This window comes from Carassius carassius, chromosome 32 (genome assembly GCF_963082965.1).
Source record: "Carassius carassius chromosome 32, fCarCar2.1, whole genome shotgun sequence".
Lineage (NCBI taxonomy): Eukaryota > Metazoa > Chordata > Actinopteri > Cypriniformes > Cyprinidae > Carassius > Carassius carassius.
This window is the reverse complement of record NC_081786.1, coordinates 20,195,763-20,222,594: the sequence shown is the minus strand read 5'-3', so window position 1 is coordinate 20,222,594 and position 26,832 is coordinate 20,195,763. Positions and strand designations below refer to the sequence as shown.

At 35.3% G+C, this 26,832-nt stretch overlaps 1 protein-coding gene across 1 annotated transcript; it reads left to right on the top strand.

Annotated features, from left to right (window-relative positions):
• Positions 1 to 26,832, top strand: LOC132112943 (ribosomal protein S6 kinase alpha-5-like). Its single transcript, XM_059520706.1, has 17 exons — positions 1 to 317; positions 4,816 to 4,887; positions 4,977 to 5,195; positions 7,162 to 7,277; positions 7,883 to 7,984; positions 12,285 to 12,368; positions 12,518 to 12,621; positions 13,459 to 13,609; positions 13,767 to 13,928; positions 15,723 to 15,848; positions 17,570 to 17,703; positions 17,813 to 17,906; positions 21,514 to 21,684; positions 21,980 to 22,171; positions 25,061 to 25,220; positions 25,320 to 25,483; positions 25,584 to 26,832. Exons 1-17 carry the CDS (start codon positions 248 to 250, stop codon positions 25,866 to 25,868), a joined length of 2,406 nt encoding a protein of 801 aa, XP_059376689.1. The 5' UTR covers positions 1 to 247; the 3' UTR covers positions 25,869 to 26,832.

The following is a 26,832-nucleotide window of genomic DNA, read 5'->3' as shown; positions in this document are numbered from 1 at the left end:
TCTAGTGGGCGTGTCTAACGGGGCTCGGCGTGTGTATCTCTGTTAGTGCAGCTGTAGTATTTACAGCTCCGCTGCCCTTCCCGCGAGAATGCCGTTATTGTCATTTACATTATTTCCCAAAATGTTGCTATATAACAACAACTCCGTTTATGTAATCCTGCTGTGACTGTCTCTGTCGTAGTATTTGCACAAGTGTCGTGCAGCGAGCAGAGGAAAGAGCGCGTGCTCCGCTCCGATCCCGCGAGTAATGCCGTCTACGATGGAGGGCTCGTCGGGGGAAGGTGACCTGTTTACCGTCAAACACGAGCTCAAAAACGGTAAATGAACGCCGGGCATGCTGTCCTGCGCTTATGTTTAAGAAACAACGCTTAATTATAAATAATGTTTTCGTTATATAGTTGAAGAGACGCTTTAACGTTAGCTGATCGGCTATTGTAAAAGCATAAGTAAATGCTATTAGTAGCTTATATTGATATCTGTATCACAAATTATCCTCCAGCCTGGGGTACTTTGAGGTTAGAGGATGTTCTGCATGTGCAATTGCATAATTCACATTCATAACCGCAGTTGCACTTAAGTGCACTTGTATTTCAGTGCATGTTGTGTTTGCAATTTTTAAAAGAAATCAAATTGACATTGAAGAAAATGATTTTACTGTATGGAATTAATTGCATTTATTATGTGTCAGTGGTTTCAGTAGTTGCTCAGTCATGACATGCCCTTGAGTCTAACGAAACCCAATTACTGGAGCTAATTTAATCTCTAGGGCCCTGATGTTGTCTTTGTATAGTAAATGAAGTTACCAGGTTTGTCCTTACTTGACTGTCTTAGTAAATGCTTAGTAGGCACATTCCATCAATATGGTGCATTACTTTGTTGTCTTATGACTTTTTTAGATATACCAATGCCACATTTTTGTTGTGAGACCTATGTTTGATAAAATACAATGCCGCATACTACTTTCAAATGTCTGTATGCCCACTATAAAAAAAACATAAAACAGGGATTTTGGCTCGCCTCGTTATCTTCAGAGTGTGTCAGAGAGTAAAATTCAATGTACTAGGCCTAATTTTTGACTGTATCAGAAAATGTTACTGCAACGTTAAAGAAAATGTAGCGTCTCAGTTGTGAGGCTCACACAACATCCCAAATTTACATAACAAAAAAATATTTGATAATAATTTTATAATTGTATCTAATTCTATGTAATAATTTGTTTTATAAGTTATTACATTCATATTCAGTTATTCAAACTAATTGGCGCTTATAGCCTCGCGACATATAATGTAATTTCGCTTGGTCGTCCCAAGCTCGATTCATAACTCGTGGACCTTTCTTTTGCTACAACACGATGAATTGTAATTTCATTCCATTTTCACAAATTTTACTACAATTTTAGTACGACTGCATTCGTTAACTAAACAATTAGCTAAACTCTTGTTACCCAAGTTTTTGAAAGAACATTTTTTTTAACCAAACATTATTGTATTTCAACAAATTTTCATAGCAACATTTTTGAGGAAAAACCTAAAAAAACACTGTGAGTAAAACAGCTCATAACATTTTTTTTCCAGGTGTTTCAGGCCCTATTTTTTACTCTATCAATTAAAATAAATCAATATTAATTTTGCCATCTTGACACAGAAGCTCTCATGTCTAAAGGTCTGTTTTGACTTGTGCAACCCATCATAAAAATAAGTTCCAACCACTAAATTATTGGCCAGGCCAAATTAACAGTAGTTGGTTATTCCATGTGATTATTAATAGCATTTCCAAAAGAGATTTATGAATAGATCATATTTTCTGTTTTCAGGAAATATTGTTTATTGTTCTGCAGTCATTAAAATGTATTTTGCGATTGACCACTTTGTTCTCTAGTTATTGGTTTCAGCCATTAGAAACCCATATCAGTCGACCACAAGTTTATAATATTTAAGATGCTAAGCCAGATCCAAAAATTATACTCTGAGCATTACTGTTTCACTAATGCAGGTCAGTGCAGGTGATCAGTTTACGGGCACGTAATTGTTTCTGGCTAGTTATGATTAACAAAGTGTGTAACATAAGAATGAAGAACTAAAGACTAGAAGGCGGTCACCTGATAAGGCTCACCTAAGAAAGCCCAATAAGGACCGGATTCTTTCATTAATGCTTTTGGATCCAGATTGTGGAGAAGGTCAGGGTTTGGAAGTGTATTAATAAACATGGTAGTTCCCATGGGCCTCTCTAGAGTGCTTGCACGCACCTTAAATATGCTGCTTGATATCCAGTCAGAGGATGTGGTAACAGAATATGCTTTTTTCCCCTTCTAAAATCAGATAATTTGCAAAGACGGAGAAAGATCATGATTTTGTTTGAGATGCAGGGTAACAGCAGGAATGTGTTCCCTTCACTGGTCACGCTCATTGGTATCTATCTACTGAATAAAACAAGTGACCTTAGTTCAGGCTGCACGCTACCATGTAAACATACACCACACACATGCTCGCGTTCTTCCATGTCTCGTTCATGAATGCCGTTTTGTTTCCTCTGAATCATCAGGCTCTTCGTTATTTATGAGCAGGCCCACACAGAATCTGCACCTTCAGAACTCGGATTTCTGCAGAATTTGAATGCATTTATTTCATAGTTATGCCTCATAGTTATGCCTCTACAGTGCCGTTCAAAAGTTTGGGGTCATTTTATATTTTTAAAAATGTTTTTTTTAACGAAATCTATGAAAACCAAGACAGAAATACAGAAAAAAAAATCAGAAAATACAGAAATCTTCTGTAATATTCATATTATTGCAATTTTAAAATAGCATTTTTTTAATATTTGAAATTTCAAAGATCCCATATTGTCAAAGTTGAAATTTCCTGTCTTTTTGTCATGATAGCTGAGGTCTAGGGTCTATTTAACTACAATATAAATTTCAAAACAGTCAGTCCACAGTAAAATGCATACAGCCTGCTTAAAGTAGCTGTGATTTTTCACGAACCATTGTGATTTCCGTATAAAGTTGACGTCAGAACTACACAGTCACCTCCTTCCGTCACCACCCCGAGCACCAGCCACCGTCCCACTCTCTTTTTGTCAAACCCCCAGACAACATCGCGTCCGTGCCATTGCTGAGCATTGAGCAACAACAGCACTGAAACATGTCGAAAAGGTTAACTTTAACCACGAAACCAGATAAGCTGACCTGTAACGTTACACTCTCACTCAAAGGATGGATGATCTGATAGGATTGTTACTATGAGGTGGATCACATCTATCGTGTATAGTAAAGACAAACTCATCGTGTCTATCTAGCATGCTCAATTTCAGCAGGCAACTATTTTTACTGCTACATTATTGTTCTAGCCACAATATATCACAACAATGTATATACAATTATATATAAATCATCAGTTTGTTGTTTTACACACATGCATTTTTTCATACATGACATCGCAAGATTCAAGAAACATATGGCAAGAGATCTGTAGACTCGTCCATAACAACAAAAGACAATACTTTATTGAACCTTTTCAATAAATGTGCGCTGCCAACACAAGCATTTTTGATGAATGTTTCTATCCAGTCCGCTCGTTTAACGCGTTTAACCATAGCTGTCATCGGTTTGTTTGTCTTGCAGTGGCAGCAGATATTCATTCAAATTTCTAATTTGAGGCTGTATTACGTAGATTCTGGGACCCAACATCAAAACAAGATGATATTTTAAGTTCCTTACGTAGCTAAATCTGTGCTTGTTTGAGCGGGCCACCTCCAGTTTCCCCTTTGTTTTGCTGCCTCCAGCTAGCACTTTGACATCAGCTGACCCTAGTTACCTGTGGCTGGCCTGGAAATGCGTCACTCAGAAAACATCAGGCCAATCAGAAGAGGGCCTCATGAATATTAATTAGACAGGATAAAATTGACCTGTTCTTAGCAGACCTCCTGAGAAAGGAGCTGTAAAAACATAATGGGTTTTAGTAATTATACCGCAAATGTATATTAAGGACATCAAATCCTAAAATAAAACTCCAAAAAAGTGTACTATATGGGATCTTTAAAATATAATTTATTCCTGTGATAGCAAAGCTGAATTTTCAGAAGCTATTACTCCAATTTACAGTGTTACATGATCATTTAGAAATGATTTTAATATTTTGATTTATCATTTTATTATAAATGTTCTGGAAAAAGATGTATATGTGTGGGTATTTATATATGCATAATACATATACCCAGTACACACACATATGGTATGTAAACAAACTTTTATTTTGAATGTGATTTAATCCTGATTAATCGTTTTGCAGTCTTAGTTCTTTTCAAATTCTTTAAAGATTAGAAATTTCAAAAGGACATCACATTTGAAAAATAAGTATTTTGTAACATGATAAATGTCTGTACTGTCACTTTTGAGCAATTTAATGCATCTTTGGTAAATAAAGATATAAATTGCTTTTAAAAAAATAAATAAATAAAAATGCCTGACCCCGAACATGTGAATGGTAGTGTGTTTATTTATTTATTTTTTGCCTGATTTCATAATGCTTTCGGCTGCCACTTTTGTTTTAGCATGTTTAAATATTTAAAGTCAGTGCAGAAAATGCATAAAAAAGTTTCCATCTGGACGTGTTTATAAGCTGCATACTGTATACAAACAGCTAGAGAGGTTCATCTCCAAGGGTTCACCATTTTGAACACATTTTCTGTTCTCACTGTTGTGGAAAGTGGCAAAGGTTCAAGCAACCAAAGTTGAGAAGGTTTCTTGTATGTGATCCAAGTGAAGAACATGATTTCTTGGCCGTGTGACCAGATGCATGTGTTTAAATCTTTCCCCAGCCAATCTGACGGGTCACGTGGAGCGAGTGGGCATTGAGAACTTTGAGCTGCTGAAAGTGCTGGGAACAGGAGGTCAGTGATAGTTCAAGTATGTGAACTCTGTGTTCTCTGCTTATATTTGTTCCTACTCCACTAACAAATCGTTCTTCTCCTTTGTGCAGCCTATGGCAAGGTGTTCTTGGTTCGCAAGGTGAGCGGCCATGATTCGGGTAAGCTCTATGCAATGAAGGTGTTGAAAAAGGCCACTATTGTGCAGAAGGCCAAGACAGCAGAGCACACACGCACGGAGAGACAGGTCCTCGAGCATATCAGACAGTCTCCTTTCCTGGTTACACTCCATTACGCCTTCCAGACAGACACCAATCTGCATCTCATTCTAGGTACGCTCTCTCCTCTCTCTCTCGTGGACCGCAAAAATGCAACCTGTTCTTTATGCTTCAATTTTACTTCTGCATTTAAAAGAGTGTGACCTGTGCAGACTCAACAATTCCCCTGCATTCTTGCTCACCACCAGTATTGTTATAGTGAACTATTCCTGTTGTCTACTAGTGCTCTAGCAAGCAGACGTTATAAGGTTTTGGCCATCAGGTGTGATGCAGTCATTGGGAGCATTTAGTCAGTCTGACTGCAGATAGCTTAGTGAACAAGTATACACTGATATCTCACTTCAGAGGAAGTGGGCAGGGAAATTTACCCATCAGTCATTGTGCACAATCTCTGGCATTTTTATTCAGCTTGATTAACCTCAGAAGTGGTTGCTGGGCCATATGAGAGTATTTCAATTTCAAGACTGTTAGAATGCCATCATTATTATGTTACTTAACAGGTACATGCGTAAAAACTTTTTTAAAATAGAAAATACACATACTTTACAATACTGTTGAAAAGTTTGGGGATTTTTGTAGTGTTTTTGAAAGAAGGGTCATATGTTCACCTGGGTTGCATTTATTTAAATAAAAATACAGTTAAAAACAGTAATATTGTGAAATTATATTTAAATTTCCAATTTTGTATTTTATTTTAATATATTTAAAAATGTTGTGTACTCCCATGATAACAAAGCTGAATTTTTAGCATCATTACTCCAGTCTTTAGTGTCACATGAAATCCTTTTTATATGCTGATTAGATCCTCAAGAAACATTTTTTTTCTTTCATCTTACTGATCCCAGAACTGCAGTGTATAATTTATTACATTAAAATAAATAATTTGGCTGAATATATAAGTAATTTATGTTTTTTGCTTGTACATTATCATGCTTGAAACCCTTTCTTTGTGTGACTCAGGTGTTGTTTGATGAACCTGTAGGACATTTAAGTGTGTAGAGACCAGTGAACTCTAGGGACCCCGTGAATTTCAACACCGTTAATAGTGTTAACATAATAGTGTATATTTTTTAAAGATGTTACAATGTTATATCATACTGTTATTGTTGTTTTAGTTCTTCCTTTTATCTCATTTTACAATTACATTCATTTCGCAATCCGTCCCTTTGCGCCACCTGGCGGTAGTTTCGCGAATGATTTTAACACGCGACTGAATTACAGTTACCGCGGCGGTAAAGCCCAATTAGGCTGTCTACTTACTGTAAATACATAAACAACATCATCAGAACTGTTCTGAGTCACTTCACAAGCATTTTACCGTTTCATTTGAGTAAAACCAGTGTCAATTTAAAGGAATTCGAGGTAAACAGTCAAAATAAAAGTTTATTTTTACATAAAGCCATTGTGCCAGAAATATTACTATTATTTAGTAGAATGTATGTGATACTGCTACTACTGTTGAAAAAATGTATAAAACTTTATTTTTAAAGAAATTAATCACACAATATTTCTTCCACGTTTTAATTTTAATAGCAAATTCCCTTTATTTACCAAAAAAATAAAATGTTTAAATTTCATTAGTTAAAAGACAAATTAAATTTGGGTGAAACTTGTTTACTGTTTTTCATAATTATATTACTTGTAGAAAAACTTTAAACACAATTGTAAATAAGTATAAAGAATGGCATTGGTTTTATTTTTAGTGATAAAAAGTGTTTTTTTTTTTTTATTAGCATAATTTTGTGTTTTGTTTTGGTACCGAGAACCGTGGATTTTCACTGGTATCGGTACTGAATACTGAAATTTTGGTACCGTGACAACACTGACTGTTAATATGCTTTAATAATGAAAAGCGGAAGCATGCATGCCACTACAGGAACTCTTGGTTTTGTGGTAAAGCTTGGAACCGATTGTGTCAGTGTCAGCATTAAAGCAGGATTTTGCATAATAGCAGGTACATAAGAAATATAAAAGTGTCTTTGACCAGTTGCAATTTTGTTTTATATACCTTCGATTGCAGACTATGTGAACGGAGGTGAGCTCTTCACACACTTGGTCCAAAGAGTTCGCTTTAAAGAGCAAGAGGTTACCTTGTACAGCGGGGAGATTGTACTAGCCCTGGAACACTTGCATAAGGTAAAATTGCTGCAAAAATTGCACACTTATTTTCACTCTTCATTTCCTTTGCAATCTGACTGAACGCATCCTCATTTAGAGAGAATAGTGAAAGTAATTCCTTCCTTTACTCAGATGGTACTTCTCCTCTCTCCTGCCTACTCAGATCAATTCCTCACTCCGTTAACCAGGCCAGGGCAAATGTATCTGCAGCGCACAAAGTTTCTCGAAGGCTGTGTTTACCAAAAAAGGAAGAAAAGTGTTTTTAATGCATGCTTGTTCTGTGCATAGCAGCCATTATTCAGAGAGAAGAGAGTTGCCCTGGAGGCATTGCAGCATTTGTAAAAAGGACATTGACAGTGAGATTAACATTGTTTTGGTTCAGTCTCATTTTTTTGTCATTGCCTGTTATGTTGCCATTTATTATTTATTAAAGTATTGTTGCATTTACTAGGTCAATGGCTGCATTTTATGACCCCAGACAAGTTAAGGTTGTGAACACAACCTTTGAGCAAATACTTTTGGAAAGGATGACAAAAAAATGTGGTGAATTATGATATGAAAATGTAAGTATTTGGTCACACATCTAAGCATAAGAGCCTATTCGTTCCTTTTTTGTTTTTCAGCTGGGAATTGTCTACAGAGACCTAAAACTTGAGAATATACTTCTTGATTCAAACGGTCACATCGTGTTGACGGACTTTGGCCTTAGTAAGGAGTTCCATGAGGTGAGTGTGTTACTCTACATGTTTTTCTCCTTTAAGAAACTCTTTTTGTACTTTGGATTCCTGCAAGTTATCAATATTTTATGAAACCTGTTAATGACCCAAAAATCATTTACTCACCCTCATTGGTCCAAAAGAGTATATGTAATACATTTTATCAAACAAAATATTTCTTGCTGAAGCTACTTTTTGTAATGTCTGTTTGATGCTTTACACAACAATAATTTAAATAATCTTTTGGGAGTAATTTCTCACCCAAATCTGATGTGCAATTAATATGCAATTAATTAATCGCCACATCATGTAATTAATTAGATGAAAATTTGTAATCGCTTACCAGCCCTATATATATATATATATATATATATATATATATATATATATATATATATATATATATATATATATATATATATATATATATATATATATATATATATATTAAATTATATATATATATATATATATGTATATATATATATATATTAAATTATATATATATATATGTATATTAGTGCTGTCAACGTTAACACGTTAACGCATGCGATTAATTTTTGTCTGGTTTAACGTGTCAAAATATTTAACGCAATTAACGTAGCATCCGTATTTTCTGCCATCCATTGGCTAGCTTTACATTATATGATCACGCTCTTATTCATTTAAATGCTTTTAAACATTTCAAGCGCGGCAAGACAAAAGAGAATGCGCTGTCTGTGAATGCCCTTATGTGACACATACACACGTACACACACACACACACACACACACACACACACAATGCATAGACAGGGCGCCAGAATCCAGTTCTCTTAACCACTTGAACTAACAATAAACATCCCAAAGTGCCAGTTTTGTCGATTATCCTCATAAGAGCAATCTTAAATGATTTATATAAAGTCTAAAATGAACAAAAAGAGTTGTGAGAGTATGAGGCGAGATCCATAGACAGTATATAAACGGTGAGATCCGCGTGTCTGTCTGCTCTTAAAGGGACAGCAGCCAATAAAGCTTCCTGTCAGTAAAGTTAAAGAACAAAGGGAACAGAGAAAAGGACTCACTGCTCTTGACTAAATAACTTTTGTAGCTTTAATAAGGATTAACTATTTAATTTATAGTTTATGCAGTGCAGACTGCATATAACTTTGATAACTTTATTAAATTTCTGTATATTTCCTAACTGTTAAGACAGGAAGGGCAGGAGTAAGCATGACATTTATTATGGGTTTATGTTAGCATTGTTTTAAGTTTACTTAAATTAAAAACTGTTATATTTTTGAAGCCTAATAATAAATGTAAAAAAAAAAAAAAAATCAGTAGCTGTATTAATATCAGTAATACTGGCCTTCATTCATAAAAAGATGCCATTTAAACAAGTATTTAAATTTAACTGTGAAATTATTACATTAAAAAATATATTAAAAACGTACAAAAACATTTCTTTTTTATTGCGATTAATTGCAATTAATCACAGAAAAAATGTGTGATTAATCTAGTTAAAATTTTTACTCGATTGACAGCACTAATATATATATATATATATATATATATATATATATATATATAGGGCTGGTAAGTGATTACAAATTTTCATCTAATTAATTACATGATGTGGTGTGTATATATATATATATATATATATATATATATATATATATGATGTATATCATATATATATATATACACGTATATACAAGCCAGTAAACTCTGGTGCTAATGTATTGTAGAGCCCTAAAGTGTTGTTCCCATTGTCCCCACTATGCTTCACTTTTGATGTTGTTACTGTAGAGAATGCAGGTTCAAAAATGTGGAACAAAATGTTTAGTTTTCAGTGTTTCAGCTGGAGTCTGTCCACATATCCACAGATTGTCATTGTGGAAGTAAATATGTGAGAAAAAATGTGCAGACATTAACAATGCAGCTTAATTCATGAGACAAGGCAGCATCCTGACACAGTCTTCCTAGTTCATAGCAGTTTAAATTAACTGCATAACAATTCTTTTTCATATAATTCTGGATCAAATTACATATAGTTCTGGTTATTACAAAAGTATACTAAGGGCAAAACATAACACATACAAATAAGTACCATGTGGTTTGCAAAAAGAGCTTTTTGGTCACATCTGTAGCAGCATATACACCACAAAACCATGAGTTCAACCTGTGCAAACAAACATATGTGGGAGCCATCAGACAAGTGGTTGTCCAGTCAAGGACAAAAAGGCTCAATAAGCTTTACCAACCATTGTCCTGCATCATAAATGCTACATTTAAAGTGAATATTGCAGTACATTACATACATCCAATTTACACACAGCACAGATGGTGTTTAGTCTTAGCCTCAACAGCTTCTAAGAGCAGTAATTAATCATTCTAGAATGAAGAATCATGTTTCAGTGCATAAGTTTACATTTGTTTTTATCTTTCACTTTTAAAACACTGTGTTGCGATTGATGCATTGCGAGTGAAAGGGGGCAGTAAGATATTTTTGAAGGAAATTAATACTTTTATTTAGCAAGGATAAGTGTTCCTTATTAAAAACGACCAGACTTCCACTTTTTCTAAATTTTTGTTATGGGTGTTTGAGACAAATGTAAAAAAATCGGTATTAAGATAGTTCTTGTTGCTAGTTTTAACATTGTCTTTAAGAAGTGCATCTATAACAAATGATTGTTTATTCCCGGGGACCACCCAATATCCCGCTTGGTCCTGCCCTGTCAGTGTCTGTTTGATGTTTCAATAGTTCAAACTGAACCTCCCTCCGTCCCATGGATGCAGTTACAGCGCAAGGCTGTTTACTCAATGCTGTAATTGCTTATCATGCATGTTTTGGTGTTCTTTGTTCTAAAAGATTATATTAACTTTTTGTTTTCCTCAGTTTGACCTTTGTTGTACTAGCTAACAACCCATTTCTAGCCAGGATTTATTTTACAAGTGTGGTTTGAAATCATGCCTGTGAATACTAAAGACTTTATAGCGAACATATAAACCAGCGCACATAAAAGGAGTAAATTCATCCGACAGAAATGTGCTGATTATGAGATGCATAAAAATAAAAGCAATTAATAAATGTATGCAGGACCTTTAATTATAAAAGCCATGTGCTTGTAACGGTATTCAAACATGTGGCAAGAATGTTAAATGCACATAGGATATTAAAGAAGATTGTTCCAGATGTTTCCATGTATTTCATTCCGTAAATATGATGTATAATTCAGAAAGCAGTTTTGCCCAATTTAGAAAGCGCAGATGGCATTTAGTCTTAGCCTCAACAGCATCTAAGTGCAGCAATTAATCCTTCTAGAATGAAGAATTGTGTTTTGCTGCATAGGTTTACATTTCATTTTTTCTTTAACTTTTAAAACACTGTGTTGCAATTGATACAGGGGGCCAGTAAGATATTTTTTTCAAGGAAATTAATACTTTTATTTAGCAAGAATACATTAAATTGATCAAAAGGGAATTTAAAGACAATTATAATGTTTCAAATAAATGCTGTTCTTTTGAACTTTCTATGCATCAAAGAATCATTGCTAATAAGAAACACTGATAATAAGAAGAGATATTCTTGAGCAGCAAATCAGCATATGAGAATGATTTCTGGAGGATCATGTGACTCTGAAGACTGGAGAAATGGCTGCTGGAAATTTAGCTTTGCCTTCACAGGAATATATTATAATACTTTTTAAAATATATGAAAACAGTTGTAAATTGTAATACTTTTTCATAATATTGCTGTTTTTACTGAATTGTTGATCAAATAATTGCAGATTTGATGAGTGTAAAACTTATTTCAAAAACATGCATTATAAAAATCTTACCCACCTCAAACCTTTGAACAGTAGTGTATATATTATAATATTTTTTACCATTTCTGCAAAGCCAGCTCATTATGTTTCATGTATTATGAATCATGTTTTTTTTGTCTGACCAAATGTAATCTTGTGTGATTATTTATTTATTTTTAATACCAATGTATTTTTTATTGGTAATAAAGTAGTAAACAAAGAAATGCACTTTTTTTTCACTGTGTAAGTTTTGCCCTGAGCTCAAAGCTGATTGGTCCATTGTTAGTGAACCTTCTGTGTCCATGCTTCCACTGTCAGTCGTGTAAGACACATGGTAGATTAAAGAGAATTTTCGGTTGAGTAAATACACCCAGCCCTAAACCCAACATTCACATATCTATGTGTCTGATAGAAAATAATTTTGAAAACTGAAATTGTAGAAGAAACCTTAGGACATTTGGAAGCAAGGGAGGTGCAGGTTTTTGCAAACAGTAAAATAAACCCTTTTGGTCTTGTAGGTAGAGAGGGCTTATTCCATCTGTGGCACTATTGAGTACATGGCTCCTGAGATTGTAGCAGGAGGAGAGTCGGGACATGACAAGGTAAAGTGAACCGCTTATCCACCCATTTTTAAGTGCTATTTAATTACAAAAAGTTTGACTTTGAAAGTTGATTCATAAATCTTTTGCACCAATCAGCATATATTTGAATGTGCTTTTGGGAATATAGGCCTTGTGTTGTGCTCCTGCAGGCGGTGGACTGGTGGAGTATGGGAGTTCTGATGTATGAGCTGTTGACCGGAGGCTCTCCTTTCACTGTCGATGGCAATGAGAACTCTCATTCTGACATTGCTGAGTAAGACCAGCACATACACACACTCAGAGCCGTTTCATCTCTAAGAATGGGAGTAAGGAATTTAATGATGCTGATTCTGATTGTGATTACTCTTAGCAACTCTGGTTCTTTAAAAGGATAGTTCACCCAAAAATGAAAAATCTTTACTTGCCCTCATGTTGTTCCAAACCTGTATGACTGACTTCTGTATAAGACAACAGAAGGTACTTTTGAAGAACGTTGGTTGCTATACGGTTTCAGTTCCTATTGACTTTCATTGTATGGAAAGGAAGTTATTGGGTACCAAATCTGTTTGTTATGAACACACATTGTCATATGAACAGATAGGATCAGTCAACTAGACAACTAGAGTATCATGAGCCTTACATACAGATAATAAGAATAGTTTTTTGGGGGTTCATCTGACAAGAAGAAATTTGATGACTCGTTGGAGGAATTTTTTTTAGGAATCAGACTTCAACAGATCTGAAAACTCAAATTATTTTTATTTTTGAATTCTTGTTTTGAATTCTTGAATTCTTGTTTTGAATAATAACTGGTTCTCGGTTTCCAACCCTAATTCTTTGCATGCCTTTATGTGGTTAAACACCAGTTCTCCTGTTATTATCTTGAAGTCCGCCTTGCATTGAAATCATGAGTTGACTGTTTGATTGCATCAGCATATTGATAATGATAATGACAATATCATTGAATTATCTTCTTAAAGCTGCACTTTTTTTCCCTCTTAACCTGTCTTGGTTTTATTATAATTCCAAAACAAATCTGAAGGAAGGGTACAGTTGGTGGTGTTGTTGTTGCTTTTTTTTTTATTATTAATTCTCACGTTTTTCCCGATAGGAGAATTATGAACAAAGATCCTCCATTCCCCAAAGACATGGTGCCTCTGGCCAAAGACATTATCCAGCAACTGCTAATCAAAGACCCAAAGAAGAGGCTGGGCTCCGGGCCCTGTGGGGCCCAGAATGTGAAAAGCCATCCATTTTACCAGGCAAGACGAAAATGAATAATTTACTTTTTTACCCACAAAAAAATAAAATAAAATATTTAGTACAGAATAATACAAGTAATTTAATTGGCTTGTTAATTGAGATTCACTCATGCTTTGAAGGACCAACATCTAAAATGTTTGACTATGGTTGATTCAGAAAATGAACTGGGAGGATCTAGCTGCTAAGAAGGTTCCGGCTCTGTTTAAGCCTGTAATTCGTGATGAGCTGGATGTTAGCAACTTTGCTGAGGAGTTTACAGAGATGGACCCGACATACTCCCCAGCAGCACTTCCAAACAACTGTGACCGCATCTTTCAGGTAATAGAATTAATAACTGCTTTTATTGTATTAAAATATTTGTTTATTGGCAGATATTTTTGGTTATTTGCAAGTCAGACGGCCTAACATGTGAAAGTGAGGAATTTAAACTGGTAGTTCATCCAGTAAAAGTTAGCTGTTATTACCTTTAATCTATAGCATCAGGCGAATGGGAAAGTACAATTCTTTTCCACTAACTGGTTCAGTTCACTAGTTTATGTAATCATGCAATGATATAACTTAAATGCAGTTAAATTATATTTTTATTGATTATATTATTATGTTGGAAAAGCTGAAATTTTATAGCAGCAATTACTTCAGTTTTTACAAGATCCTTCAGAAATCATTGTCATGTCATTATATTTTCAGTGTTGAAAACAGTTATTAATAATTTTCCGGGAACTGATGCATTGATTTTCAGAATTATTTGATTAATAGAATTATTTGAAATATAAATTAACTGTGTTTACTGCCATTTTTTATCAAATGAATGCATATTTGCTGCATGCAAGTATTAACTTCTTTCAACAAAAATCCTACTGACTCCAAATTTTGAATGGTAGTTTTTTTTATGCAAATGTCCTCAAAATTCACTCAAATAAAGCTCAGCTTTTGAAGCAGGATTGTCCCAAAATGACCAAATATTGTACGATTTCCTTTCCAGGCCAATATATCTATTTTTCACTAATGTCATCCATGTGTGATGTGCCTAAAATAATATTGATTCACACTGAGCATTTATTTATGACATTGAGAATGATTTTTTTTGCACACGAGTGGACATTTGATGTTGCTTTAGAATATTATCGTTCCGTTAACCCTCCATTATTAGTAAGCAGGAAGTACCAAAGTGTATATTGGCAAGTCAGCCTTTATAATGATCACTTACGGTGATGTAAGTGCCTGGCTGTCTATGTTGATATTCAGATGAATTAGAGAGCTTTTTGGAGATGTAATTATGGTGATATGGAGATGGATTCAAGCATCAGATGTGAATGACTATTTTTGATGCGGCTTGATCCATAACGTTGCCTATAGCATGATGCCAGCTGAAATGGGAGGCTGCGAAAGAGATGGTGTCTATGATTGCCTTCTGAATCCTTCAGTCTGCTGGATCAATGCCGCCATTAAACGGCTCTGTCATGGAATAAAAGGTCGGCGTCTGCAAGAACAACCATGTCTGGCTCAATTACTCCTTCAACCTTTGATTACCAACTTCATCATGGCTTTTCTAAGCGTTCGCCTTTCATGTGAGCTGGAATTTTGATCCTTCGTAACTCTCGGGCGGTACAATTGCAGCGGCGTCTGCAATGATAACTTGCGAAGCGCTCCACAGCACACACACACACACACACACATGCATAGCCGCATATAAACCCAGCCACCCCCTCATACTCCTCACAATCTGAAATTAAACTGCATTAGAGGACTGTGATCATTTGAAAAGCGGGGCAATCAAATACCTTGGCTTAGCAATTAAAAGCATTTTTCAACCATTCATCTCCTCATCCTTCCGTCCAGCCATCCTCTCAACCAGCCAGCCACTCCTCCGCCCATATAGCACACAGCTGTAGTCTGGCCGTGTAAGTGGGACATGGGCTGTCGGAGGCTTTATTTAGATGGGCGCACATGATACAGTTATTGCAAACAATGTGACTGGAGTCCCTCAGCATGAATGATTTGCAGAAATGCAAAAGGCCTGGGTATTTGAATTCTGTCAGTGACCCTAAAACTTCCTCTGCATTAGTTCTCTGTTCTGTTAGTCAGTGTGTTTATAGTTGTTTGCATCTGCAGGGCTATTCCTTCATGGCTCCCTCCATTCTGTTTAAGAGGAACGCGGTGATGGACGATCCGGGTCAGCTGTGCGGCGGGTCAGAGAGGCCGGGCTCTGCCGCTGTTGCCCGTAGTGCTATGATGAAGGTCAGTAAGCATATTGCTGATTTAAAAAAACATTACTATATTTAAAGCTGAAGTATGTCATTTTTCAGTGTTAACTGAAAAATACTGTCTCCCATCCCAGTTTAATGTGAGGTGCAAATGCCATTCATTTGTTGATTTGACCTACAAGTGTAAACATTTCTCCATTGCAACCAATGGAAAAAGGGTGAAATCTTCAGGAAACCTGTTTGAAACAGTCATTATTTTTGCAAAAACACTGAAAGAAATGGCAGTTCTTATTAGGCAGTAAAATGAGTTTTCAATAGTGATAGACCATTAAACTACTATTAATATTTTGAAACCATATTTTCACTTTTTTTTTTTTTTTTTTTTTTTTTACTAAAGTGGTTATTGGTTCTTAAATATCAGTTTTACGCCATCTTAAGTTTAAAGGTCTTTGCACACTGAGTCCAAAATTTTTGCATCTTAAAAAAGTAATGCGTTGTTGGCATGTTGTGCTTACACACTGCCTCCAAAACTTTTGTCCGTAATAAAAAAATTAATTTCACATCCGTAGCAAGGATTTTGATAGGAAAGGATGAAAAATACGAAAGGATGATCCGAAAATTTCGGACAAGGACTAGGGATGGGACGATAACCGGTTTTATTGATAACCGTGATAAAATGTGCTGAAGGTTAGTAATATCGTTTAAAAATGAATTATCATTAAAACCGTGTTTGATTATCGCGGTTTTAATAACTCACTATTAAATCATGTCCAGCCAGCAACAGTCTGACGCAAGCGCAGCGCACAATGTTTTTTTTGTTTTTTTTCGAGAAGGAATGGCGAAAGTCAGTGACTTTTCTATGCTTTTCTATGCTTCTACACTTTTCATTGTAAGGAAGAAAATGCCACAGAATTTAATCTTTCTTTAAATTAAGTGCATAGAGTTGCTTGTTTTATTAGTTGTTTGTTGATTATTAAATATAAAACTTGCTGAAATGTTTTCAGTGTGAGCATCAACTATTTTTGAACACTTTCATCTCGTTTCAACAAAACCGTGATAATATTGATAATCGTGATAATTTTAGTCACTATAATCGTGATATTAAATTTTCATACCGTCCCATCCCTAAGGACTTTAAGTCTTAAATAACAATTATACAAGGTTAAAGTTCACTAATTTTAATTATACATAGTTCACAGGTACAGTAACTTAATATTTCAGTTGGATGCATAAATAATTTGACTTTCTATTATTATATAATACAGGATCAAATTATTTTTGGTAATACATTTACATTTATGTGTTTGTCAGATGCTTTTTTTTCCAAAGCTGGTGCCATGCTCTACTGGTTGAGCTAGAAGAATGGATATCGAATGTATATTGTGCATTTTTATTATCACACATTAGTTATACCATAATATCAGTATTTTGGTTGATTTTTAGTTTTTCTTTGCTTTTCTAAAATAAAAGATTTTTACATTTACGACCAAAGCTCCCTTCACAGTCCATCCAGACCATTTATCAGAAATAAATCATCGAAAATGGATCATTCAGAATTCGTCAAACCATAAGCACAATAACATATGACCTTTGCAGCAGTTTCACATTAATCATGAACTTGATTCTGATAAATGTCAGTTTGAAATTCAACAAATTATATAGGACAGCCTATATATATTACAATTGTTTTGGTGCCAAAAATCTTGATTAACTTTGTAAGTGGATTTTACCTGACCTCTGACAAACTGACCGTAGGACTCTCCGTTCTACATGAACTATGAGATGGACCTGAGGGAGAACGCTCTGGGAGAGGGAAGCTTCTCCATCTGCAGACAGTGCATTCACAAAAAGACTGGACAGAAATATGCCGTAAAGATCGTCAGTAAAAGGTACCGGCTATGCAGCCTGCTAATAGAGTCTTTTTCATGTATTTAAAGTTCAGTTAAATGATATAGGTTAATATTCGTTGAAATAATTTGTAGTTTTGCTGCTCTGCAGAATGGAGGCACAGACACAGAAGGAGATTGCTGCTCTCAAACTGTGTGATGGACACCCCAACATAGTCAAGCTACATGAGATCTACCATGACCAGGTAAGACTGTTTTTGAGACTGCAACCTAGAGCTCATGTGCATATCAATGCCTCATTCTTTTAATGAACTCTGCTTGCCTGAATAAGTTTGAACTCTCTTTGTCCTTGCACCTGCCCCAGATTTAATTCCCTCCTGTTCATAAACTGTCCCTTTCCTTTTCACTGTACTTCGTCTCAATAACAGTCCAGTCTTTATCAGATGCAGCACCAAAGAAGGTTAAACCTAAATGGAGAAATAGCACCACGGTTAGTTTTCATTATAACAACATCACATTGGTAATTTTTACTTAATAAATCCTAGAGAAAAACATAGATTTACATTTCCTGCAGGGCAGTAAAAAAAATTAGAAGTGCATTAGATCTGCTTTGCCAAAGAAAGTCAACGGGACACTAAAAACAGACTAAACAAATCTAGATTACGAAACTAAGACAGCTTGTACAGTAAGCACTGTTATAAAATTTGTTTTAGAATTACACAAATTATGATATTTCATCAAAATGAAATATTTTTTCCACTTCAATATTCTTGAAAAAGGAACACCATGTTCAACAAAGCTGCATTTATGTGATCAAAAATGTTGAGAGTGAAATATTGTGAAATATCATTATGTACAATGTTTTCTATTTTAATTTTTTTTAAATTTAATAAATTCATTTAATGGCATAGCTGAGTTTTCAGCAGCAATTACTCCAGTTTTTATTATTTCTTAATATTCTACTCCAGAAACATTTGTTATTAATGTTGAGAACAGTTGTGCAGCTTTATATTTTTGTTGAACCCAAATTGTTGAACATTGTGAAAGAATTCATACCACTTAATTGTTTTTTCAAGTTTTGATATGTCTCTACCTTATGCTAAACTGCTTTAAATTACTTTTTCCCCACATCAGTCTACAGTCTATACACCATAATGGTAAAGCAAAAAACAGGTTTTTAAAATGTATTAAAAATTCTAAAACTTAAGTGATTTTAATTCCTAAGTATTCATACCTTATCTAGGACAGTTGAAATTTAGCTCAGGACCATTCATATTGCTTGTAGATGTTACTACATTTTGAGTGAAGTTAACCTGTGGCAAATTCAATTGAATGGGAATGATTTGGAAAGGCACACGTCTTAATAAAAGGTCTAGTAGCTGATAATGCATATCAGAGCAAAAATCAACAAACAACAAACAGCTTTACTCATGTTATTTTTATTTTATGTGTGTGAGCCAGACAGTCCTGATCCATGGTCCTAATATTCATTAGTATGATAAGTATGGTAGCTAGTATGGTAGCTTGAGTCAGTTGGGCACCTCCTCAAATCTGTAAAATATGTATGTGTGTGTGCATGCCCACTTGTCAATTGGAGGTTATCAACCCCCACCCTCTGTACATAGTGCTTTGCCCCAGATGAAAAGCAAAGCCGCTCTGCCCGGTCAGGGTCTTTGTTCCTCTATACCAGAGATAATGACAGATATTAGCTTGCTCTTTTTCATTTGCCTCTCTTTCTTCTTTCCTGCACACACACACGCACACTCGTACACTCTTTTCTATCTCATCCCACCCACGTACGACACACAAACACTTGTTCTGCCGTTCACTTATTCACACTTATTCAGCGTATAATGAGACTGAAGCTCATTTATTAAATCATTTTGAATCTGAACCTTTGCCAAGTGATTTTTCCAGCTCCTTCAAAGTTCAAAGGCAGCATTCCCTCTGACTTTCTTTGTCATTAAATGTACATCTCCACCAGGATAGAAGGCTTTGCACTTTATACTAGATTACTTATCTGTGTGATTGCGATCATATACTGTTCCACGTGGTTATTCTTGCAAGTAATGTATTTCTTTGTGGTCCCTAATTTTATATTTAGTCTTATGCCCAGTGGTGGTCCTAAAACTCTGGGGGCCCAAACCAAAGCTTTGGCGGTGGTTCTTCAACACTTCAACAATCTTTACTTTCAGAGCAGTTTCACAGCCAACAAAAAACAATGAGTTAAAACAGTCAGTACTACAATAAAAAAAAATTATAAACAAAAGATACAAAATTAGCCTACTAAAAATAATAGCCTACAACAGCAGGATTATTAGGCTACTGTCACTTTAAGACTGAATGAAGACTGAGATTTAATATACTGATAAGCATTCAGCTTTCTCAACTGTTCACTTACTGCAGGAGTGCTGAAACTATGCCCACTAGTGGGAAAGCTGCTATCATTCAACTGTCTTCCTTTAGCAGCTTAATTTAAACAAGGAGACTGAGCAGTTATGTAAATTATCGCAACCAGGTATTATGTATTTACATGAAGAAGGTGTAGCTAGCTAGCTATTATCATTAGAGACTAACAACTATCAAGGAACAATTCCAATATGTTTTAATAAATTATTATTTGAAATGGAATATATGAAAAATTAAGAACATTTAAAAGTTCAAATAATATTTTCACGTTTACCAGCACTACAGTCTCAGAACAAATGACACCCATCAGTTTAAAACAGAAAGAATAAAGGAATAGTGACTTTTTGTTTACTTTAAATTTTCACTCTGTATCTTTGATTACTCTGTATCACAATAATCCATCATGTCATCGTGATCATGATCACGATCAACATACCGCTCTATCAGTGCCTTTATTTGCGCATCTTTTGTTTGAAGAAGACATGATATGTGCACATACACGGTGCTGGTTATAGTTCGGAGCACAAGAGAATATGAAATATGTTCACATAAACTCTGGTCCGGATATGAACTATGATCGGTGCAGAGAGTGTTGTTAAACTCATCATAGGGTTAGTGCAGAAACTGCTCTCTCATGCGTGCTCCACGTGTTGTTTAATATTGTTACGTCATGTTTACAGAGGTGAACTGACAGCACAGAAGCTCATTCATGAGATTTGAATTCTCCGCTAGAAGACGACATCATGCATAATAAAGCGTAGTGATTGGATCTTAAGCCTTAATTCTCATGAATAATACTGAGAAGAGCTCAGAAAATTGATGATGTAGACACGCACTCTCCTTCTACAACATCCAATCACCACTGCAAATGAATGAAATATATGTCAGCTTTTGATGTTGGTTCAACTTTGCTTTGTTCAACTGACCCTTTAAATCATCCTTGAGAGCAAGAGTGTGTACTTTGTGCATAGAGAAGATTGGTACTGCCTATTATTATTATTATATGAATGTGTTTGAGGCCAGACTCGAACCCTATTGCTCACATAAGCACCAAAGCTCAACATTTCTGGAGCACATGCGATAACCACTGTGTCGTGAAACTGAATGACTGGAGCTTTCTAATGCTATTATAGTTAATGTGAACTAAAAAAAGACATTTTAATAAATAATGTAAATGAATAAATAAATAAAATAAACATTTACTGAATTTTTTTAAAAAGTTTAAACTTATTTCATCTAGATGCAAGGCAAGCATTTCTCATTTTCATTTAATTTATCTGAAAGCATAAAAAAAAACTAAATCTAATAAATAAATTTATAAAAACTAAATAGAGTAGCTAAAATTAGAAAGTGAAAATATAAAAGTAAAATCTAGTTCAAAATATTAACAAACGTATAATAGTGTCAATGATATTAAAATAACACTACTTTATGTTTGTGTAGCTACACGCATATCTTGTTCTGGAGCTCCTGCAAGGTGGAGAACTGCTGGAGAGGATCAGAAGGAAGCAGCACTTCAGCGAGACGGAGGCCAGCCGCATCATGCGCAGACTGGTGTCTGCTGTCAGCCACATGCATGATGTTGGTGTGGTGCACAGGGACCTTAAACCTGAGGTACAGCATGCCACAACACATCCACTGTCATTATCTCGAATGTACAACCCACATGTCACAGCACTCCAGGCTGATGGTTCCCAAAGTACAGGTTGGGCAGAACTTTACATGGTAGTTAGGCCTCAGGGATTGACAAGACTCGTTTAATTAAAAGGAAACTTGTTCAAGAAACATCTTCCTTGTTTAGTTTATGCTCCTCAATTTTGCTTGTATTTCAGTATGGTGTACAGTGAATTAGTAAACATATGTGTTTGCTTTATTTTTCTGACTGTGTAATGGAGTTTTCTCTTTGTAGAATTTGCTCTTCACTGATGACACTGAGAATTCAGAGATAAAAGTTATTGACTTTGGCTTTGCACGGCTCAAACCCCCTGACAATCAGCTCCTGAAGACCCCCTGCTTCACTCTTCAGTACGCTGCACCGGAAATCCTCAAATATGACGGTTATGATGAGTCCTGTGACCTCTGGAGTTTAGGAGTTATTTTGGTAAGGCCAATATTCATACTGCACGTAATGGCTACAGTATGTAAGGTATGGGTACTAGGAAGGGAAATGTTTTTATTTTATTATTATTATTTTTTAATATTGCTCATTTATTTAGAGTGCTTAATGAGTGAGAGTGGCTTAAAGTTGCTTCCTATGAAGAACTTTACAAATTATTGTTTTTGAGGTCCTATTTCAGTTAGTTCTCAGCAATAGTGGTGACTGATATATGTTTGCTGTTTTTAATTATCAGCATTGGATGTTACGTTTTTGAAAATTGCTATCTAAAATATAAATCTAATTTAAAAAATGAGTTTTTATCAAGTTCAGATTAATTCAATTCATTTTCAAATGATTTCTATTTTAGAAAATATTATGTCAATTAAAGTCGTTAAATTAGTTATTAAAAAATTATGCGATTTAAAATGTTTTAATGCAGTTAATGCACTGTAATAAAGTGAGCTGTTTACTTTATTTTGAAATGAATCAGCCATTTGAACGAATGAAATGAATGAATTCCTCATAAAGACATTTACTGCCATCTGCTAGCAGTTTAATATCTTATTTAAAGTATTATTTAATAAAAAAAGAAGAAGAAGAAATAATATAGTCATCAATTACTCAGACCTGAATAACTGACTTAGTTCTGTGGAACATAAAAAAAGGTATTTTGGAGACAAATCTGTTTTAGTTGCTAGTGATTTCCATTGCATGAATAAAAAATCTGAAATGTTTCTCAAATTATCTTCTTTTATGTTCCATAGTTAATATTAGGCCGTTGTGGCCTCAATGTTTATGTATAATACATTTTATGTTCATTCAAATAACACTTTCTTTCTAATGCTACTGTTTGTAATGTCTATTTAATAATTTCTTATTTTGCAAAAAATAGCTTTAAATAATCTTTTGGGGGTATTTTCACAGCCAAATTTAACTTGCGATTAATTAGATTAGTTAATCGATACATCATGTAAATAATTAGATAAAAAAAATAATCAGTTGACAGCCCCTAGTGATATCATATAATGAATATTGGTTTTATATCGCCCATTGGTCACCCATCCAGATAACGACATCGGCCTTCAAAAAAAAAAAAAATCCATGTCGGTTGACCACTGTTCTGCACGGAACCCACTTTAGGGTTAGAAACTAATTTTATGGAGAACAGAAAGGGACATGTGCTAAATGAACGGAAGTATCTCTATTTCAGCCTTTTTTAAAGGAAATAAAACACTGAATGGTGCATTTTGTATGAATATATGAGTGCTTTCTCCCATTTCTGCAAATTGAGATTCTGTATCAACACAAGCTTTTGTCCTCCTTCATGTAGATTATTTACTCCTTTTGAATATGAATCCATGTCTTGCTGTTTGTAACACTTATACACTTGAACAACCAAAATAAACAAACGATCAAGCCTTTCCAAAACAGCTTAGCATTGCTGATTAGAGACCTCGCGATTACCCTTAAGCAGAAATTTTTCCAGCCAGGACTTCATTGAAAGAAAGATGAGAAGGGATAGCATGATGGAGCCTGGGGGGAGATGTCCATAGCTGAGTTATGTTTGAGGCACTCTGTACTGGGGAGCAGGACCTGGCTGGGGGGAGAACAGAGTAGTGCAGCAGAGTTTGACGTGATGATCTCTGTGAGACCCTGGAGCTCTGCACAGCATGGAGAGAGACCACAGTGCTGAGAAAGACTAGAGCTTTGTAGCTCACTTAGCTGTGCTCTTTTTTCCATTTACTTTTTATAACAGTTAGGTGTTCTTATCTCTAATTTGTTAGATCAGTGTGTGTTGTGCTCAAACAAAGACAAATGGAAAATGCGAATTACATCTGTCCGGCACACAATGACTGTTACAATGTGACAATGTCCAGCTAGAACAAATAAGTCTTAAAGAACAATTTTAATGTATTGAGGACACAATGGAGGGTGGCTATTTTCTGACCTCGGCACCAACAGAGAAGGCACAGTTATCTATTATAAGCACCAAGAGTGAGTAAAGTGCAGCTGGTTGGCACATTTAAGAGGTCTGATTTAAACTGACATTAGTGTAACAAGGTTCCGTTTCACTTACAGATTTAAAAGCAAAAAACAAAACTGTATACTGTGTCCGTAGAAGAAACACGGTCCCTCTTGATGGTAACAGTCAGAAGCTCACTGATTGTCCTGTTCAAGACAAGAAATATTTTAGTTTGGTAATAGCTATAAAGCAAGAAGATTGAACTTTTCAAACCCGCCTTTGATATGTTGATAGATGATGATGATGTGTCATTTCGATTTTATATTTTGTTTCTAGGGTGATACTGTAACATTCTTTCCAGGGACTACAGAAGAAAAATGTCCTTTGGCTAATTTTTGCATATTTACAGTAATGTTTATTAATGTGCACTGTCCCACCATTTAAACATCATCTTGGCAATCAAAAAAGCATTTAAAACAGACATTGACCGGTATAAAATCAATATTATACATTATACATTAATAATGTGACTTATTTCTTGTCACATTAATTGTAAGGCAGGACTTCATTTTATTCATCAGGAATTGATTGTATCAAAAAGAGTGTTTACTGTCTTGGTGACATCTTCAAAACAGAAAGTTGTCTCAGAGGTGGATCAAATGATAACTTTTTCATGAAAGATTACTAAAATAAATGTGAAACTTGAAATTTGATACCATTTTATTTTCTTTGGAATAATGCAAACTTATGGTTTGTGCACCGTAAAACCATGAACATGTATTTGGAAAATAAATTAGACTTTAAAAACAAGGTGCAGCCCTGTATCATTTGCATAACAGTGAACAATGTGAAGAAAATAAATTTGTTGTAAGATAGAACCTTGAGGTACCCCGCATTAAGCTGCACTTGTGTTTTTTATTTCGATGCAGTACACCATGCTGTCTGGCCAGGTCCCATTTCAGTGCCATGGGAAGAGTCTAATGCACACCAGCGCAGAAGAGATTATGAGGAAGATCAAACAAGGAGACTTCTCTTTCGAAGGTGAAGCCTGGAGGAATGTGTCCATTCAGGCCAAAGATCTGATACAAGGTAAGACACAGCTGAAGATGTTTAGAGACCATTTTGCAGTGATATAAATTGGAATTCATTTGTTAAAACTAAAATGTGCCTGACCTACTCATGGTTCAGAGCTGCTGACGGTGGACCCTAACAAGCGGATAAAAATGTGTGGCCTACGCTATAATACCTGGCTGCAAGATGACAGTCAGCTCTCTTCCAACCCTCTTATGACCCCTGACATACTGGGATCTTCTACCATATCAGTGCACACCTGTGTCAAAGCCACCTTCAATGTAAGAGAAATGTGAAGGAAAATAATAATTTAAAAAAACCAGAAGGATGCTAGAAAATAAAGATTACAACTTAACATAATGCTGTTATTATCTTCCCCAGGCCTTTAATAAGTGTAAGCGGGAGGGCTTCCGACTCCAGACAGTTGACAAGGCTCCTTTGGCCAAACGCAGAAAGATGAAGAAGACCAGCACCAGCACAGAGACCCGCAGCAGCTCCAGTGAGAGCACGCAATCATCATCCTCTTCCTCACAGTCTCAGGATAAGACGCCACCAGATGGAGAGACAGCCATTATTCCCCAGGCCTCCGTGAGCACACCTCTCACTCTTGGTAATGACGATGAGCCCCCTCAAGGCAAGCCCCAGCCTGCCTTCACATTTTCATAGTGAACCCATCTGAGAGTCGGACAACAGGATAGGTTACATAATTAGGATACATAATTATCCCACCGTTCTTTCTCCTCATGGTCTGGCAAGGCTGTACAACTGCAGAATTTGCATGCGAGGACCAACTCAAATCCATTACTAGCAATAGATGCATACCATGAGTGCTAAAGGCTGAGCTTGAGTGAACTTCTGGCTCACGTCCTGAATGGCGAAACTCCACTCCATCCAGTCCACTGTCTCAAGCAGGAGGGAGAACTTCACTTTTAGGAGCATCAAACCTTCCACTGATGGTGAAAAAAGGAAAGTCTGCTTCTGCAGTGTCCTGAAAGATCAGGCACTTTGCTTTGGGCAAAAAAGAAGAAAGGGATATGTATTTTAAAAGAATATAAATAGAATTTATAAAAGAGGAGATTTATTGTTTATACAGACTTCTGTCAAATTTGGTATATGATACATATTTGGTATATATCAATTTGTCAAATATGACAGCTCCATTTGTGCTGGGAGCTTGGTGGTATTGATTCACATATCTAATTGCGATCTTTGACTTCTTCCAAAAGATTTTACTGAAGTAGCAAGTATTAGGTGTTAATAGTTTCTTGGAAGCATTTCATTGTAAAACTCTTGTTAGGTAACCATTGCAAGGTAAAAAAAAAAAAAAAAAGGCAATTTGTTTCTTATTTAAATGTTATTTGAAATTTCTGTTGAGATCCTTTCCTCAGGTTATTTATTTGTTCTTTTAAACTTGAATTCATTTTTTAAGAGACTGAAGGTGAAGTCACATTTACTCTTGCTCTAAGAATTTTTAAGGGTGAAATCCAGTTATATCCATAGGAATCTGTCCTTTTAGAAATTTTGCAAAGGTGTGAAACATTTCTCCATGCAGATTTTACGTCAGGTTCAGTTTGTTTTCACACAAATATTGATGTGTTGACCAAAAGAAAGTGACTTCTGTGTAAGCATT